Raw genomic sequence first — 17,195 nt, 5'->3', positions numbered from 1 at the left:
ACGAAATGCCTCAAACGATGTAGTCACGCACTGGAGCACTTATGGCGCAAAACCAGATCCCCTTGCGCGTTCTCCCTCTATAAAGCCACCTACCTCGCCTATACCACCTCCCTCCACGCCGCCAAGCAAGCCTATTTCATAACCCTTATCAACACCCTCTCCACCTGTCCTCGTCGGCTCTTCTCCACTTTCAAATCCCTGCTCTCCCCCACCCAGCACTTCACTCACCGCCCACGAGATTGCCAATCACTTCCAAAACAAGATTGACGCAATCCGTAAGGACACTGTCAACTCACAATCCACCTCTCCACCCAGCATCCCGCCCTCCTTTAACCCCTCGATCGTCCCCTCCCCCAACCTCATAGCCGCAATACCCCCCACTATACCTAATGCCCCGCGCACCATCGCCTCCCCAACACTCCGCTCCTTCAGCCCAACTACCCCCAAGAAGGTCGCTAAGGTCTTCACTGTAGCCCGCCTCACCACCTGCCCCCTGGACCCTATCCCCTCACAGCTCCTCCAATCACCCCCCCCCTCCATCATTCGCTCCCTCACCCACATCTTCAATCTCTCCCTCTCCACTGGCACCTTCCCCTCCCCTCTAAAGCACGCACACATCACCCCCATACTCAAAAAACCCTCCCTTGACCCCACTAACCTTAACAACCTTAGACCCATCTCCTTGTTGCCCTTCACTTCCAAGCTCCTTAAGTGCCTGGCCTACAATCGCCTAAGCGCCCACCTCACTGATAACAACCTCCTTGACCCCCTACAGTCTGGCTTCCGTCCCCTGCACTCCACCAAAACCACCCTACTTAAAATCACCAACGACCTGCTAACCACCAAAGCCAATGGCCACTATTCTATCCTCCTGCTCCTCGACCTCTCCGCGGCCTTCGACACTGTTGACCACCCTCTCCTCCTTGCCAAACTGCACTCCCTTGGCATCAAGGACGCTGCTCTCTCTTGGTTCTCCTCCTACCTTTCCCAACGCTCCTTCAGCGTCACCTACAACACTGCCACCTCCCCCTCCCTCCCCCTCTGTTGGGGTCTCCCAAGGCTCTGTCCTCGGGCCCCTCCTCTTCTCCATCTATACCTCCTCCCTTGGCAAACTTATTCACTCCCACGGCTTTAACTACCACCTCTATGCCGACGAAAACCAAATTAACCTCTCCACCCCCCACCTCACCCCCTCATTCTCTGCCCGCATCGCCCACCTCCTAAACGACATATCAGACTGGATGTCGCTCCACTTCCTCAAACTGAACCTATTCAAAACCGAGCTCCTAGTCTTCCCCCCACCCCGTGCCCCCCCCATCTTCTCCATCACTACTAACAACGCCACCATCTCTCCCACCCCACACGCCAAAGTCCTGGGTGTCACCCTGGACTCCCACCTCTCCTTCCTACCCCACATCCAACTGCTATCTAGATCTTGCAGGCTCCACCTCCGCAACATCTCCAAGATACGCACATTCCTCACCCCAGACACTACCAAACAACTCGTACACTCCCTCATCATCTCACGCCTGGACTATTGCAATTCCCTTCTCACTGGCCTACCCAAATGAATGCTATCCCCACTCCAGCGGCTAGACTCATCCACCTCACCAACCGCTCCACATCTGCCTCCCCCCTCTGCCAATCCCTTCATTGGTTCCCAATTGCCCAACGCATCAAATTCAAACTGCTAACTCTGACCTACAAAGCCATTCACAATGCCGCCCCAATCTACATAACTGACCTGATACCCAAATACTACCCTACCTGTGCCCTCCGCTCCTCACAGGACCTCCTACTCTCTAGCTCCCTGGTCTCCTCCTCCCACGCTCGATTACAGGACTTCTCCAGGACTTCCCCCATCCTCTGGAACTCCCTACCCCAATACATCAGACTGTCGCCTACCCTCCTCACCTTCAGGCGCAACCTGAAAACCCTCCTCTTCAGGGAAGCCTACCCCAACCTCACCTAACAACTGACCTCACCTAACAACTAACCTCCTCCACTCCTCCCGCCACTCCATCCCCCACAGCCATCTCCTCCTGTGCCACCTTCCCCTCCCTCCTAGATTGTAAGCTCGAAAGAGCAGGGCCCTCGAACCCCTCGTGTATTGTATTGTTACTGTCTTGTCTCATGTTCTGTCTCCCCTGCTACTGTACAGCGCTGAGCATACCCATTGGCGCTATATAAATGCTGTATAAGAATAATAATTTTTCATGCCATCGCTACCATCCGTTTTAGGACCCATTCCTACTCATGGATGTAGCTATTAGTGAGTAGATGCAGGAGACGCAGGGTTTCTGGCGATTAGCTGCAAACAGAAGCCTCATTGAAATCAATGGGAGGAACTACATTGCAACACCAACACACACTAAGGGCTAGCTCACATCAGCAGATATGTATTCTAGTGCACACAAAGTTCACGTGCACTAATATTCGTTGTGCGCAAGCACTGCAGTTTATTGTTACAAAGCATTATACAGTAGTGCTTGATTTTTTTTTACAATTTCTTTAAATTACATTCATTAGTCTCTATGTGCGGCAGTGCATCATGACTCGTTTCAATGCATTGTAATGCATTTAAGTATGCCTAAATAAATTTATCAGAATGCACAGCAATGCAGCACACACATGGCACTGCGATTGGGTTCGCATAATGCATAGGTGAAAGCCGACCTCCAGGTTGCTTATTTAAAGTTTTGCATACCTTTTGATTTTCAGTTTAACAAAAAGGCACAAATTTAAACTTTAGAAGTATTTGTTATTTATGAACTCAATACAGTTTTAACTCTTAGATTTAGTATGACTTTTGTAAGTTATTTTGTGTTTGTGTCTGCAAAAAATGATCTAAGTGTATTTTTTGCAAAAATATCATTTTGATATTAAATTATTCTTATCAAATATTTGAGCAACTATCATGAGACCTTAAAAAAAATCAGTAGCACCTTCTTTTTTATTCTACTGGTTCGTTGTTTTCAAAAATGTATAGCTTGGGGGTTCTTTTACAAACTCTGAATACTGTAATGGAAAAATTGCAAAAATGGTCTGGCTGCCTGAGTTGAAAAGGGGAGTGCAGTGCCTGGTAGCATTAAAGGAAACCCTGACTTTAGCCTTCTTCATAAACTGCCCCTTCAAGTGCTTGCTTGCATCCTCAGACCACCCTGAGATCTTCAAAATATAGGGTGCTGTATTATAGAAAAAGGAGATTTCATAGTGATATGCTAGCCCAGGGGTGGGCAAACTTTTTGACTTGAGGGCCGCAATGGGTTCATATATTGGACCCGGGGGCCGGACCAAGAGTAGATGAATGATGTGTATGTGTCATCCATAGTAAGTATAGTAATATTCCCCCATAGTAAGCATAGTAATTAATCCCCCATAGTAATTAATCCCCCATATAGTAATTCATCCCCCATATAGTAATTCATCCCCCATATAGTAATTCATCCCCCATAGTAATTCATCCCCCATATAGTAATTCGTCCCCCATATAGTAATTCGTCCCCCATAGTAATTCATCCCCCCTATAGTAATTCATCCCCCATATAGTAATTCATCCCCCATAGTAATTCATCCCCCATATTAATTCATCCCCCATATAGTAATTCATCCCCCATATAGTAAGTCCTCCATATAGTAATTCATTCCCCATATAGTAAGTCCTCCATATAGTAATTCATTCCCCATATAGTAAGTCCCCCATATAGTAATTCATTCCCCATATAGTAAGTCCTCCATATAGTAATTCATTCCCCATATAGTAAGTCCCCCATATAGTAATTCATTCCCCATATAGTAAGTCCTCCATATAGTAATTAATTCCCCATATAGTAAGTCCCCCATATAGTAATTCATCCCCCATATAGTAAGTCCTCCATATAGTAATTCATTCCCCATATAGTAAGTCCTCCATATAGTAATTCATTCCCCATATAGTAAGTCCCCCATATAGTAATTCATTCCCCATATAGTAAGTCCTCCATATAGTAATTAATTCCCCATATAGTAAGTCCCCCATATAGTAATTCATTCCCCATATAGTAAGTCCCCCCTATAGTAATTCATCCCCCATATAGTAAGTCCCCCATATAGTAAGTCCCCCCCCTGTGTCAATTCACTTACCTTTGGTCCGCGCGTTCCTCTCGTATTCCCGCGCCGTTCTGGTCTTCAGGGAGGACTGTGAGAGGAGGGGGCGGCCATCCGAGAGGAGAGGAGGGGAGAGGAGGGAGGGGAGCGGGCGCCCGGCACACAGGAGAGCCGCATCTAAATTTGTAAAGAGCCGCGGCTTGCCGACCACTGGCCTTGCGGGAGCCTAGCTCCGCGGGCCGGATTAAAAGGTCCGCCGGGCCGTATACGGCCCGCGGGCCGTAGTTTGCCCATTGCTGTGCTAGCCTGTCTACTTCTGCCACCTGTGCCTTACCAGCTTCAATGGCTAACAAGATGGTGTGTAAGGAGAGTCAGAACATAGCCACAGGTTTAAGAAGTGCCTGTACTATCAACCAGAAATCACTTTCAAGTAGGTCATACCACTGAAATGTTTTATATATTTAAAATCATTCTGAACCTTGAGTTCTTTACCAATGGAATGCTGTTGAACTAAAACTAAAAGACCCAAAACCTGAAATGAACTATAAGCATCTGCTATTAGCTGTGTAGTGGCAATCAAAGCTCAGATGGCAAGAAAAGTCTGGACTTATAAATTGCCATGTCCCTTTTGAAAGCACAGATTTACCAAAAATGGACATTTTCAAGTGCATTATTTTGGGCTGAGAGACATTTTCGACCTTTTCATTTACATATATCTGCATCAATCTACTTTCCACTTAGCAAACGCACCTCCCACCTTTTTTGAAAAGCAACATTTCATTACTCTAATTATTTACTGCAATAGTAGAAAGAGAGCAGAGCTATTCAGAAAGTACAGTATATCCTTAATTTAAACAGCATAGATGCAACATTGGGACAGTAGGTCGCTCTACATATAGCTTTGTTACAAAACATTGTCGCAACAAATCAATCTGTGAGGAACATTTAAAAAAAAAAAAAACAAAAGCAAAAAGAAAAATAAACCTTTGGCACGCCTTAGCAAAACATCCAGGTGACCTTGTTTTGCTCAGGACAGGGCAATTGGTCTTACCTTGCTGGTAAATGTTAATGGATAGCACCTGTTTTTTTTATTAACAAAGGAAAACTGGTCCAAAATAGTAGTACAAAATATCACATAACATTTTTTTTTAATTTAGCTGTATATTTCTGCTGTTACCATGACCCACCACAAAGAAAACCCCCCCATAATAAATTCTACTACTCCTGAAATTCACCCCAATCCCATATATGGAGGAGAGTCTGATAAGTCACAGGTTTCTCTTCCCCATTCACAGATTATGTTACATGCACTGTAACCAATGCACAGGATTTTCTCAATAGAGGATGGAGTGAGGAGGGGGAGGATCCATATCAGATCTTTTTCTCTCTCACAGGCTCGGAGCTATTATTTCCCTCAGTGTTGAAGTTCAGCAGCAGAAAGAGGACCTGTCATCACAGAAGATTTCTACAGAATCCGGCTTCCTGACAGACACTGTGTATACTGCACTACGTGTGACGTGACTACAGCTATAGGAGCAAAACTGTTTTTTTTTTTTTTTACTAAACTTGAGCTTTACTAAGCAGATAAAAGGATGCATAGCAAAAGATGACTACTGTGTAATGAGAATATTGAACACATAACCTGTCCAACACATGCCAACAATATCAAGCAGAGATTTAAAAAAGGTACAAATATAAATTATTTAAAAAACATACCATGTCAATAACCATTTTACGTAAAGTCTGGCGCTGCTTCTTAGTCAGGTTTTGAAAAATGTCACAGTTTTCTTCTTGAAGAAGCTTAAATCCTACTGCCAAGTGGTGATTTTCTAAAACTGAGGCATCATTATACATCAATGCCAACTCTGAGTCTGAAGAAGAAGACAAAACAAAAGTAGACATAAAAAAAAAGGAAAAGAAGATATATGAACAAGAATACAGAAAGAAAAGAGGGTGCTTTTTGGTGGATTTTTAGATACATTTTAAAAATGTACACACAAACACATGCTGGAAGGTTAATTGGTTCCTGTCTAAATTATCCCGAGTATGTGTATGTATGAATGTGAGTTAGGGACCTTAGATTGTACGCCCCTTGAGGGTTAGGGACTGATGTGAATGTACAATATATATGTAAAGTGCTGCGTAAATTGACGGCGCTTAACAAGTACATTAAATAAATAAATAACTGTTAAATACACAGGCTGTGGTTGTTGTGCTCTACCTCATCCCAAAAGATGCATGCTCTGTATGCAAAATCCAGACTCTACTATAAGCATGTCGCAGCAGAAAACAAGATTCATCAGGTAACAATTTTCCTAAGTTAAAACAGATTCAATTAGGTGTCCCCACTGTAGCCATATTTTCTGTAACATGACAGGACTGAAAGGTGGCACAGTTTCTATTGCAGTAGCAGATTAAAGATCAGTGTGCCCAAAAATACTGAAGAAACTGCAATCACTAACAGGTCAATTGGCTTAGATCATCCATCCCTTCCAAATTTAACATTTGGTTGTAACTCTTGACCATTTCTGTATGTTTTAGCCCAGGGGTGGGCAAACTTTTTGACTTGAGGGCCGCAATGGGTTCATATATTGGACCCGGGGGCCGGACTAGCTGCTGGCCGGCCCAGCCACTACCATGCCATCAATAGTAAGTATAGTAATATTCCCCCATAGTAATTAATCCCCCATATAGTAATTCATCCCCCATAGTAATTCATCCCCCATATAGTAATTCATCCCCCATAGTAATTCATCCCCCATATAGTAATTCATCCCCCCTATAGTAATTCATCCCCCCTATAGTAATTCATCCCCCATAGTAATTCATCCCCCCTATAGTAATTCATCCCCCCTATAGTAATTCATCCCCCATAGTAATTCATCCCCCCTATAGTAATTCATCCCCCCTATAGTAATTCATCCCCCCTATAGGAATTCATCCCCCATAGTAATTCATCCCCCCTATAGTAATTCATCCCCCCTATAGGAATTCATCCCCCCATATAGGAATTCATCCCCCATATAGGAATTCATCCCCCATAGTAATTCATCCCCCCTATAGTAATTCATTCCCCATATTGTGTCAATTCATTTACCTTTGCTCCGCGCGTTCCTCTCGCCGTGTTCCCGCGCCGTTCCGGTCTTCAGGGCGGACTGTGAGAGGAGAGGAGTTCGTCACGCTGCCCCGCCTACATCCTGTCAGCCAATGTTTGCCACGCTCCGCGGGCCAGATTAAAAGGTCCGCCGGCCGTAGTTTGCCCATTGCTGTTTTAGCCACTTGCCCTCCACAGGATTTACTCCACTTCCTGACCAGGCCATTTTTTGAGATATATATATATATATATATATATATTACTTTACCTAACAGTTGTGCGGTCATGCAACGCTGTACATAAATGAAATTTATGTCCCTTTTTCTCACAAATAGAGCTTTTTCGGTGGTATTTGATCACCTGTGCATTTTTTATTTTTTGCGCTATAAACAAAAAAAGCCCGACAATTTTGAAAAAGAAATTAAACATTTTGGGGACTTTTTGCTATAAAAAACATGTACAGTACAAAAAAAAATGTAAAAAATCAAATGTCTTCATAAATTTAGGCCAAAATGTTTTCTGCTATGTCTTTGCTAAAAAAAAAAATTACAATATATGTAAATTAATTGGTTTACATGAAAGTTATAGCATCTACAAAATGGCGGTATATATACACTGGAATTTTTATTAACTTATTTTTTACTGCGGTGGGCATTCTGACACTGGGTGGGAACTGACTAACTGCCACTGACATCCCCAGTGAAACCAATACAGTTATTAGTGCTACTAAAATGCACTGTCACTGTACTAATGACACTGGCCAGGAAAGGGTTAACATCTGGGCTGATCAAAGGGTTAACAGTGTGCTGTGTGTGTTTTTTACTATGTAGACAAGCAAAGCAGCCTGTTCGTGCTGACAGGGGAGAGATCTGTGTTGTTTATACAAAGACCTCTCCTCTGTCAGCTCCGCCAACGATCACTGAGTCCCGGCCAAGAACCGGCGACCAGGACCCGGTGACTGACATGCCAAGGAGCCAATAATGGCAAGGGTAGGAAGCGTGAACTTCCTACCCGGAAATGCCAATCATATATATATATATATATATATATATATATATATATATATATACACGTGATTTTGCACATCCCTGCCGTCCTGTAGCAGTACTTCTGCTATGGGGCGGTCGGGAAGTGGTTAAAGCTGAACTCCAGGCAGATATGATAGACACAAATTAACGCAGCTCCATAATAATTATTTGTCATTACAGTTTTTTTTTTTATAATTGAAAACATTTAAGCACCTGAATTTGACCTGGAATCAGCCTCTTGTATCAAGGAGGAAGGAATGGAGAGAAGGGATTGTATGGGACAACATGGATTATACGGATTCAGCTCACATCATAAGACAGTAGGTCTACACTTCATAGCATTTAGCATGTCTATTGTATATATTTGTCATCACCATTCTTTTCAAAAACTGCATTTTATCTACTCGTTCTTGTATGGAAGGAGGTGTAGTGAATTTCCAGTGTCTAGGGATAACGGATATAGCAGCTATTAAGATTCAAAACAAGCCCTTATTGGTGGAAGCTAGGGTACCAGGAAGAACAGATTGAAGAGCAAGTTGAGGCATCTGTTGTGTCTTACTAGATGGCACATGATCAAAAGCATCAGAGATTGAAGACCAGAAAAGGGGTGAGGTATGGGCACCAAATATATAGCAATATCTGATTGGGTGTAACGTCATCTCCTTCAGGCATCAGGAACTTGGTCCTGTGACCTGTGAGGGTAGGGGTACTACCTAGTATTTTAAAGTTCCTTTGCCAAGTTTGACTAGGTATGGTATCTCTTGTGTTTAAATAAAATACTTAGCACTGTCAGCTTCCAATAAACTACATCCCTCTCCTCACCCATTCAGTTAAATAGTATGTTGTATCAGGGGTCACTTACATTAGTAGCAAAGTATAAAGCATGGAAACTGGATGTGCTGGCCCCTCTGCACCATATATTTAATCATCCAAGGGGATATTAGTTTGTATTTTGTTATCTTTGGCTAGAGTTTTGATTTACCGTATTTTTCGCTCCATAAGACGCACTTTGTTCCCCCCAAAAAAGGGGGGAAAATGTCAGTCCGTCTTACGGAGCGAATATGGAGTGGCTGGTCCAGCATTTCCACCGCCGCCGTGTCAGAATACCGGGCCGGCCGCTCAGCTCTTCTCTGCAGCAGAACCTTACCTGTTCCTCGGTCCAGCACTGAGCAGTCTTCCCGCGCCGGCTTCTTTAGTGTGGGCTCTCGGCTGTGACAGCCGGGTGCCCAGTGCGCGTACACGAGAATCGCTGAACTTTGTGAATGGTACGGCATCTTCTGGGACATATGACATATCCCAGAAGACGCTGGACCAATCACAAAGCGTAGCACTTCTATCAGCCGGGTGCCCACACTAAAGGGAGCACAACTCTGCGTAAGTGGGAGCGGGTACCTGTCAAATTCAGGTACCCACCCCCTCCCTCCCCAAAGGTCCGCAGTCTCTTGGTCATCCCCTTTACTGTGTCCGCAGTCTCTGGTCATCTCCTGTACTGTGTCCGCAGTCTCTGGTCATCTCCTGTACTGTGTTCGCAGTCTCTGGTCATCTCCTGTACTGTGTTCGCAGTCTCTGGTCATCTCCTGTAGTATGTCTGCAGTCTCTGGTCAACTCCTGTAGTATGTCTGCAGTCTCTGGTCATCTTCTGTAATGTCTGCAGTCTCTGGTCAACTCCTGTAGTATGTCCGCAGTCTCTGGTCAACTCCTGTAGTATGTCTGCAGTCTCTGGTCAACTCCTGTAGTATGTCTGCAGTCTCTGGTCATCTTCTGTAGTATGTCTGCAGTCTCTGGTCATCTTCTGTAGTATGTCTGCAGTCTCTGGTCAACTCCTGTAGTATGTCTGCAGTCTCTGGTCAACTCCTGTAGTATGTCTGCAGTCTCTGGTCATCTTCTGTACTGTCTGCAGTCTCTGGTCATCTCCTGTACTATGTCCGCAGTCTCTGGTCATCTCCTGTAGTATGTCCGCAGTCTCTGGTCATCTCCTATACTGTGTCCGCAGCCTCTGGTCATCTCCTGTACTGTGTCCGCAGTCTCTGGTCATCTCCTGTACTGTGTCCGCAGTCTCTGGTCATCTCCTGTACTGTGTCCGCAGTCTCTGGTCATCTCCTGTACTGTGTCCGCAGCCTCTGGTCATCTCCTGTACTGTGTCCGCAGTCTCTGGTCATCTCCTGTACTGTGTCCGCAGTCTCTGGTCATCTCCTGTACTGTGTCCGCAGTCTCTGGTAATCTCCTGTACTGTGTCTGCAGTCTCTGGTCATCTCCTGTACTATGTCTGCAGTCCATTGGTTCAGAATATTTTTTATCTTGTTTTCCGCCTCTAAAACCTAGGTGCGTCTTATGGTAAGGTGCGTCTTATGGAGTGAAAAATACGGTAGGTTTTTACTAAAGAAGTTTGGCTATTTCTGTAAGCAGTCAAGTGCATTTAAAAAGTGGTCAGTGAATGTATACATAAAGCATTTGCTGAATGCTAGGTCACAGAATTACAGTTTTGTTGGAAGCAGACACATTGATTTCTATGCACAGCTACCCCAATCAGCTTCCAGGTTTTGTTGCCAAAGCTTAACTGAACAAGCTGATGTAATGCAGGCCATACATGGGTCGAACCCCAAACGATTTTTCGTCTGAAAATCAAAAACGTCCTTGACTCGGTAATCCAATGGCGCCATCAATGATTTTGAAAATTGGCCGACCAAGTCATAAAGTTTACCCCATATAACAGGCAAAATTTCTGTTCCTTCCAGATCACGACTCATGCGCATATTGTTTTCGGAAAAACGATTGTACGATTTGACCATTGAGTCAAATTTTCCAACATGCCCGATCATTGAAAAGGGGAGGAACCACGAAAATCGGCCAGTGCCATTGACCCAATAACAGCGAAAATCTTAGGTCCGATTTTCGGACGAAAAATCAGTCGAATTTCGACCCATGTATGGCCGGCATTAGAATCTGTTTGGCTACCATAGGCAAATGATTTTGCAATCTCCAGTTTTAGTAAATCAACCCCATTAATTCTAAAAGAATCAACTCTTTTTATGAGGCAATTGGCTCACCATAAAAAAACAAACAAAAAACTTTAAATACTATGTTTATACTTGTAAACACACCAGTTTCACAATAGCAAGAAAGACTTTAAATGTGCCACTTACTGGTATTAATAAGAAACTGATTTGACACTCCTGGGTGATCTACATCATGAATGGCACTAGCAAAGATGGCAGCCATAATTTCCAGATCTGTGAATACAGCCTGCAGGAAAATATATAAAAGGGAAATGTATGTTCTAAAATGTTCACCATAACAAATTCAAGAATAAAGTTAGTCTTACATATTGAAATAATGGTGGTATGCTTTAACTATGTCTTTAGCTGCTTGCCTGGAGTTTATTTCCTGGACGGAAAAGGAATAATAGAAGTACTAAAATCCTTTGCTTTGACTCCTTCCAGTGCTGGTTACATGACCAAAAGCCTATGCATTTTCTCACGTGATCTCTTTTGATGGGCAGTATCAGAGTTCAGAATGTAATTCAGTATATATTTTATCATTTTCCCATCAATATAGTTATAAAGGTAACATCTGAGTATGTCTATATACAGTGCATCCAGAAAGTATTCACATCGCTTAACTTTTGCCACATTTTGTTATGTTACAGTCTTACTCGAAAATAGATTAAATTCATTTTTTTCCTCGACATTCTACAAACAATACCCCATAATGACAACGTAAAAGAAGTTTGTTTTGAAATATTTTCAATTTACTAAAAATAAAAAAAACACATGTACACAAGTATTCACAGCCTTTGCTCAATACTTTGTTGAAGCACCTTTAGCACCAATTACAGCCTCAAGTCGTTTTGAGTATGATGCTACAAGCTTGGCACACCTATTTTTGAGCAATTTCTCCCATTCTTCTTTGCAGTACCTCTCAAGCTCCATCAGGTTGGATGGGGAGCGTTGGTGCACAGCCATTTTCAGATCTCTCCAGAGATGTTCAATTGGGTTCTAGTCTGAGCTCTGGCTGGGCCACTCCAGGACATTCACAGAGTTGGCCCGTAGCCACTCCTTTCTTATGTGGGCTGTGTGCTTAGGATCGTTGTCCTGTTGAAAGATGAACCGTCGCCCCAGTCTAAGGTCTAGAGCGCTCGGGAACAGGTTTTCATCAAGGATGTCTCTGTACATTAATGCATTCATCTTTTCTTCGATCCTGACTAGTCTCCCAGTTCCTGCCGCTGAAAAAGATCCCCACAGCATGATGCTGCCACCACCATGCTTCACTGTAGGGATGGTATTGGCCAGGTGGTGAGCGGTGCCTGGTTTCTTCCAAACAGGATGCTTGGCATTCAGGTCAAAGAGTTCAATCTTTGTTTTATCAGACCAGAGAGTTTTGTTTCTCATGGTCCCTCAGGTGCCTTTTGGCAAACTCCAGACGGGCTGCCATTTGCCTTTTATTGAGGAGTGGCTTCCGTCTGGCCACTCTACCATACAGGCCTGGTTGGTGGAGTGCTGCAGAGATGGTTGTTCTTCTGGAAGGTTCTCCTCTCTCCACAGAGAAACGCTGGAGCTCTTTCAGAGTGACCATCGGGGTGGCTTCGTTATCTCCCTGGCTAAATCCCTTCTCCCTCGATCGCTCATTTTGGCCAGGCAGCCGGCTCCAGGAAGATTCCTGGTGGTTCCATACTTCTTTCATTTATAGGGGATGGAGGCCACTGTGCTCATTGGGACCTTCAATGCTGCAGAAATATTTCTGTACCCTTCCCCAGAACTGTGCCTTGATACAATCCTGTCTCGGAGGTCTACAGACAATTCCTTGAACTTCATGGTTTGGTTTGTGCTCTGACATGCACTTTTAACTGTGGGACCTTATATAGACAGGTTTATGCCTTTCCTAATCATGTCCAATCAACTGAATTTCCCACAGGTGGACTCCAATCAAGTTCTGGAAACATCTCAAGAATGATCAGTGGGAACAGGATGCACCAGAGCTCAATTTTGAGTGTCATGACAAAGGCTGTGAATACTTGTGTACATGTGTTTTTTGTTTTTTTTAATAAATTGCAAAGATTTCAAAATGACTTCTTTCACGTTGTCATTATGGGGTATTGTTTGTAGAGTGTTGAGGAAAAAAATTAATTTAATCCATTTAGGAAGAAGGCTATAACATAAAATGTGGTAAAAGTTAAGCGCTGTGAATGCTTTCTGGATGTACTGTATGTATATATATTTATGAAAAAGCCTAGTATCCCTCAGCAACAGTCACCAGTGCTTTGCTGAGCATCCCCTTTTTTGTGATTCCTCTCTCAATACAAATACTGATGGGCTTGTATGACATACTTGTATGTCTGTGGTGCAAGGCTGTAGTGTCAGGACACCAGGGGCTTTTTTAACAATTTCATTTAAGAAAACCTAAAAATAGTTTTTACACATAATTAGTGCTATGAATAGCGCACAAGATCCCAAGCTCTTCTTTTTAAGTTGGTTTCATCCTCACTGATTTATAAATACCATAGCCACATGTAGTCATGCAGTACATTTTAGGTGAAGAAAAATTTAGCAGGCTTCAGCAGTGCATTCCCACATGGGAATTTTTTTTATAAGTTTTGTTAAAAAACACTGTTGTGAATGCATATAGTTTTGTTGTTGGTTTTTACAAATGCATACAGGTTACCTACATATTGCTAAAAGTTAACTACTTTGCGTCTTTGGACATAGTCCAGAGAGTGAAGGATTTAGAACAAGCTCATGGCAGTAGCCGACACCCAGCTGTCATGTAAAAGTGATCAGTTTTAGCCCAAGTTTACACTATGCAGCACGGGACACCACATGTAATTTGCACAGGAAACCTTACCGCATTTCTGTGCGAATTACATGAAATTGTCTGTGCAATGTGATTTGACCATACACTTTGTATCACTCAAATCGCATTGCATCCACACCAAAAAGATGCAGGACCCTTCTTTAAATCTGTACCTGAATCGCATTCCATGGGTGTTCTCACCCATGGGATGCGATTTCTGGCACTTGTATTGCATTTTGCGATTGGTTTTGGGGTGTAATTTATCACTGACACCCGCAGCAGATGCAATTGCAATGTGATGTTGGAAACGCACAGGATTTGCAGCGTTTCCTGCACTGCATTAGTGTGAATCAAGTCTTTCAGTGCCAGCAATGTGGCACCACCCCACGCCTGTGACTGTACTGACTCCGCCTCATGAAACTCCTCTTCTCAGAAGGCAGGCTCTGTCACATGTGTGACACAGCAGTTCCTGCTCACAGCGCATAGCAAGTACATGTCACAGAATTCAAGGAAGTGAATGTGTGGAGGATCTTAAAGTAATACTTCACGATCATTCAGATTAATAGGAGTAAGATAGAAATAACTGAAAATCAGCGAATATATGATTATATAAGATACGCTTTAAAACCAAAATTATGATTATTATTATTTTTTTTAGAAGAGTAGGAGAGGGTTAAAATCACTCTTTTATATCATCTGTTTCTCCGTAGGAAGATTTCCCTCCACTTCCTGTCCTGTAGACCAGTGTTATCTCAACCTTAAAAAAAAAAAGAAGTCAGCAATGGCAGATCCTATATTTCTATCCTGACAAGTTCTATTTCATTTATTTAATTTAATCAAAAAAGTGCAAGTTCTTAAATAGCACAATGTCATTTGATGCCCTCTCCTGTAGTTTTGCACTGCTACCATTAGGCGGTACTAAAAAGTGTTGCAATTTTCAGGACACCTTCCGTTTATTTTAGTATGATTTCTAAATTGGTATTGAAATGAGCCATACACAAAATGCAACCAGCTTCTAAAGACAAAACATCTGCTGATTTAGGTTTACTGATCTTTTTAGTGAAAACTGATTTATTGGTCAAAAATGCAAGCATGGAAGAAGCATACAACATACTGAGTGTAACAGTAACTGGGTAACTTTTTGCAACAGAACCTCATTTTCCAACATGTGGAGAGCAGAGTGTTTACAGTCACTAACACTCTTGCCTAACAGAATGGTCAGAATACTCAGAGACAAGGGTAGGTAAACTGGCAAAAATGCACTAGCCAATCCCCTTATCTTTGCATGTGAGTACACTGCCTTCTCCCTATGTTAGTACGCAGGAATGCCAGTCATATAAAGGCCAGGCAACTGAAAGAAGGGTTTCTTTACTGTATGATAAATATAGAATATTCACAAAACTAAAAAACACTGACCTCCAGAGCAGGAGTGGACAGAAGAACATGGGTTGACTGTGCCACATCTGCTGCATGGATATTGTTATGGTAAGCAACATCTGAGTGGTAATGATCCTCCAGTGTCATCATGTATGTAATGAAAGTATCTGCAGGAATTCTGAAGGTCTTCAAAAGATCTCTTTCCTGAGAGGCAAACAGACAGTTAACACGTTTTTTTAAATTTCTCATAAAGTGCTCTTGAAAATTGGACAAGTGTTGACCATGAAGGCATATACAGTAATACCTCGGTTTACAAATTTAATTCATTCTGCAGGACTTTTCTTATAGCAAAAAATTGGTAAACCAAAACACCGTTTCCCATAAGAATGCATTAAAAACCAATTAATCCGTTCTGGATATCAGAAAAAAGTAAACGCTACTAAAATACCGCATAAGTTATTTTATCAAGTCATGCAGTATTTTAGTAGTGACAACCATGTGTTTATGTTTCAGCTGTCAGCGGGGATCCCTTCTGACAGCTGAATGTAAAAGGATTGCCGGCAATTAAAAAAATTATTTAAAAAACAGCGTGGGGTCCCCCCTCCCATCCATACCAAGCCCTTTCGGGTCTAGTATGGATTTTGAGGGGAACTCCCATGCCAAAATGTAAAAAAAAGAAAATGGCGTGGGAGTCCCCCCCCAAAATCCATACCAGATCCTTATCCGAGCATGCATCCCAGCAGGTCAGAAAAAGTGGGGGGGCAAGCGTGTGTGTGTCTAAATTCTCCTGGGAATTGACAAATATAAAAGTCTTGGAAGGTGGATAATGGAATCTGTTACTGCTATTTATGCAAAAATTGTTTCAGTTCTTGCAGAGTCAGGCGACTTATGGCACTTACAGAAGGAGTGAGAATTTGTCTGAATGCCTATCAAACCAAGATATGACAACACCAGCTATGTGTATCGGAACATTATGATCGTAGTAAATGGAGCTGAATTTGGGAAAAAATGTCTGCACCATAGGGTGCACATGGTTAAGTCAATATTTGTACATAGTCACTGGCAGTGACTCTACCTTTCAAAGTAATGATGGGGCCTGCAGAATACCAAGATATGGCTGCCCAAACCATGACTGCACTGCCACCACCATGCTTTACCATTGGCCAAAGGCAGTCCTGGTCAAAAGCTTGGGATGGTGTTTGCCAAACATAAACATGTCTGGTGGTTGGGAACAGTATGAAGCTCGATTCATTGGACCATATTACAGTCTTTCATTGGTTGATAGTCCATGATTTATGGGTGTTGCACCACTGTCTCCTCTTCTGAGCATTAATATCAGTCACTAGATGATTGGCAATTGCAGCTCGCATGTGAATGATTGGCTTGTGGAGTTCCCTCCGCACAGTTTTTGTGGACATGGGCTTTGGAAGACTGAAATTGAGCTCTGAAGTCAATTTGCAGCAGTTGTTTTCTTATGCTGGGTCACAATCCTGTGCCATGTCCTTTTGTCTCTTTCGGTAAATTGACCATGTGACCACGCTTATGCTTACCAGACGACACTTTCCCTGAAACTGTATATGCCGTCATAATCTTTGATACTGTGCCTGGCAACACAGCAAATAAACTGGCAACTTCAGCCACAGAGGCACCAGCTAAGCGGCAACAACAATCTGCCCTCTTTGAAGCTCAGTAAGCTCTGACATGACTGTATTAATAGCAGCGCATGCAGCGAATGACAAAAGTGAAGCTTCCCACCTGGTAGCTAGGTGTCTCATCACACAGAGCAAGCAAAAGTGCGTTACATCACTTCTGCTTTCAACATG

The 17,195-nt window shown here is 43.0% G+C and overlaps 1 protein-coding gene across 3 annotated transcripts in view; it reads right to left on the bottom strand.

Annotated features, from left to right (window-relative positions):
- PDE4C (phosphodiesterase 4C) overlaps positions 1-17,195 on the bottom strand; it is a 406,056-nt gene that overhangs the window by 33,153 nt on the left and 355,708 nt on the right. For all 3 annotated transcript variants that reach the window (XM_089670026.1, XM_089670028.1, XM_089670027.1), the window contains exons 10-12: positions 15,412-15,576; positions 11,352-11,451; positions 5,803-5,957 (exon numbers count right to left, since the gene is read on the bottom strand). In XM_089670026.1, coding sequence (XP_089526152.1) covers positions 5,803-5,957; positions 11,352-11,451; positions 15,412-15,576 — 420 coding nt within the window. The remainder of the gene's footprint in view (positions 1-5,802; positions 5,958-11,351; positions 11,452-15,411; positions 15,577-17,195) is intronic.

Source organism: Staurois parvus, unplaced genomic scaffold (genome assembly GCF_062004578.1).
Source record: "Staurois parvus isolate SC_StPar_1 unplaced genomic scaffold, SC_StPar_1.0 ptg000086l, whole genome shotgun sequence".
Classification (NCBI taxonomy): Eukaryota; Metazoa; Chordata; class Amphibia; order Anura; family Ranidae; genus Staurois; species Staurois parvus.
This window is presented reverse-complemented; position numbering and strand designations above follow the sequence as displayed.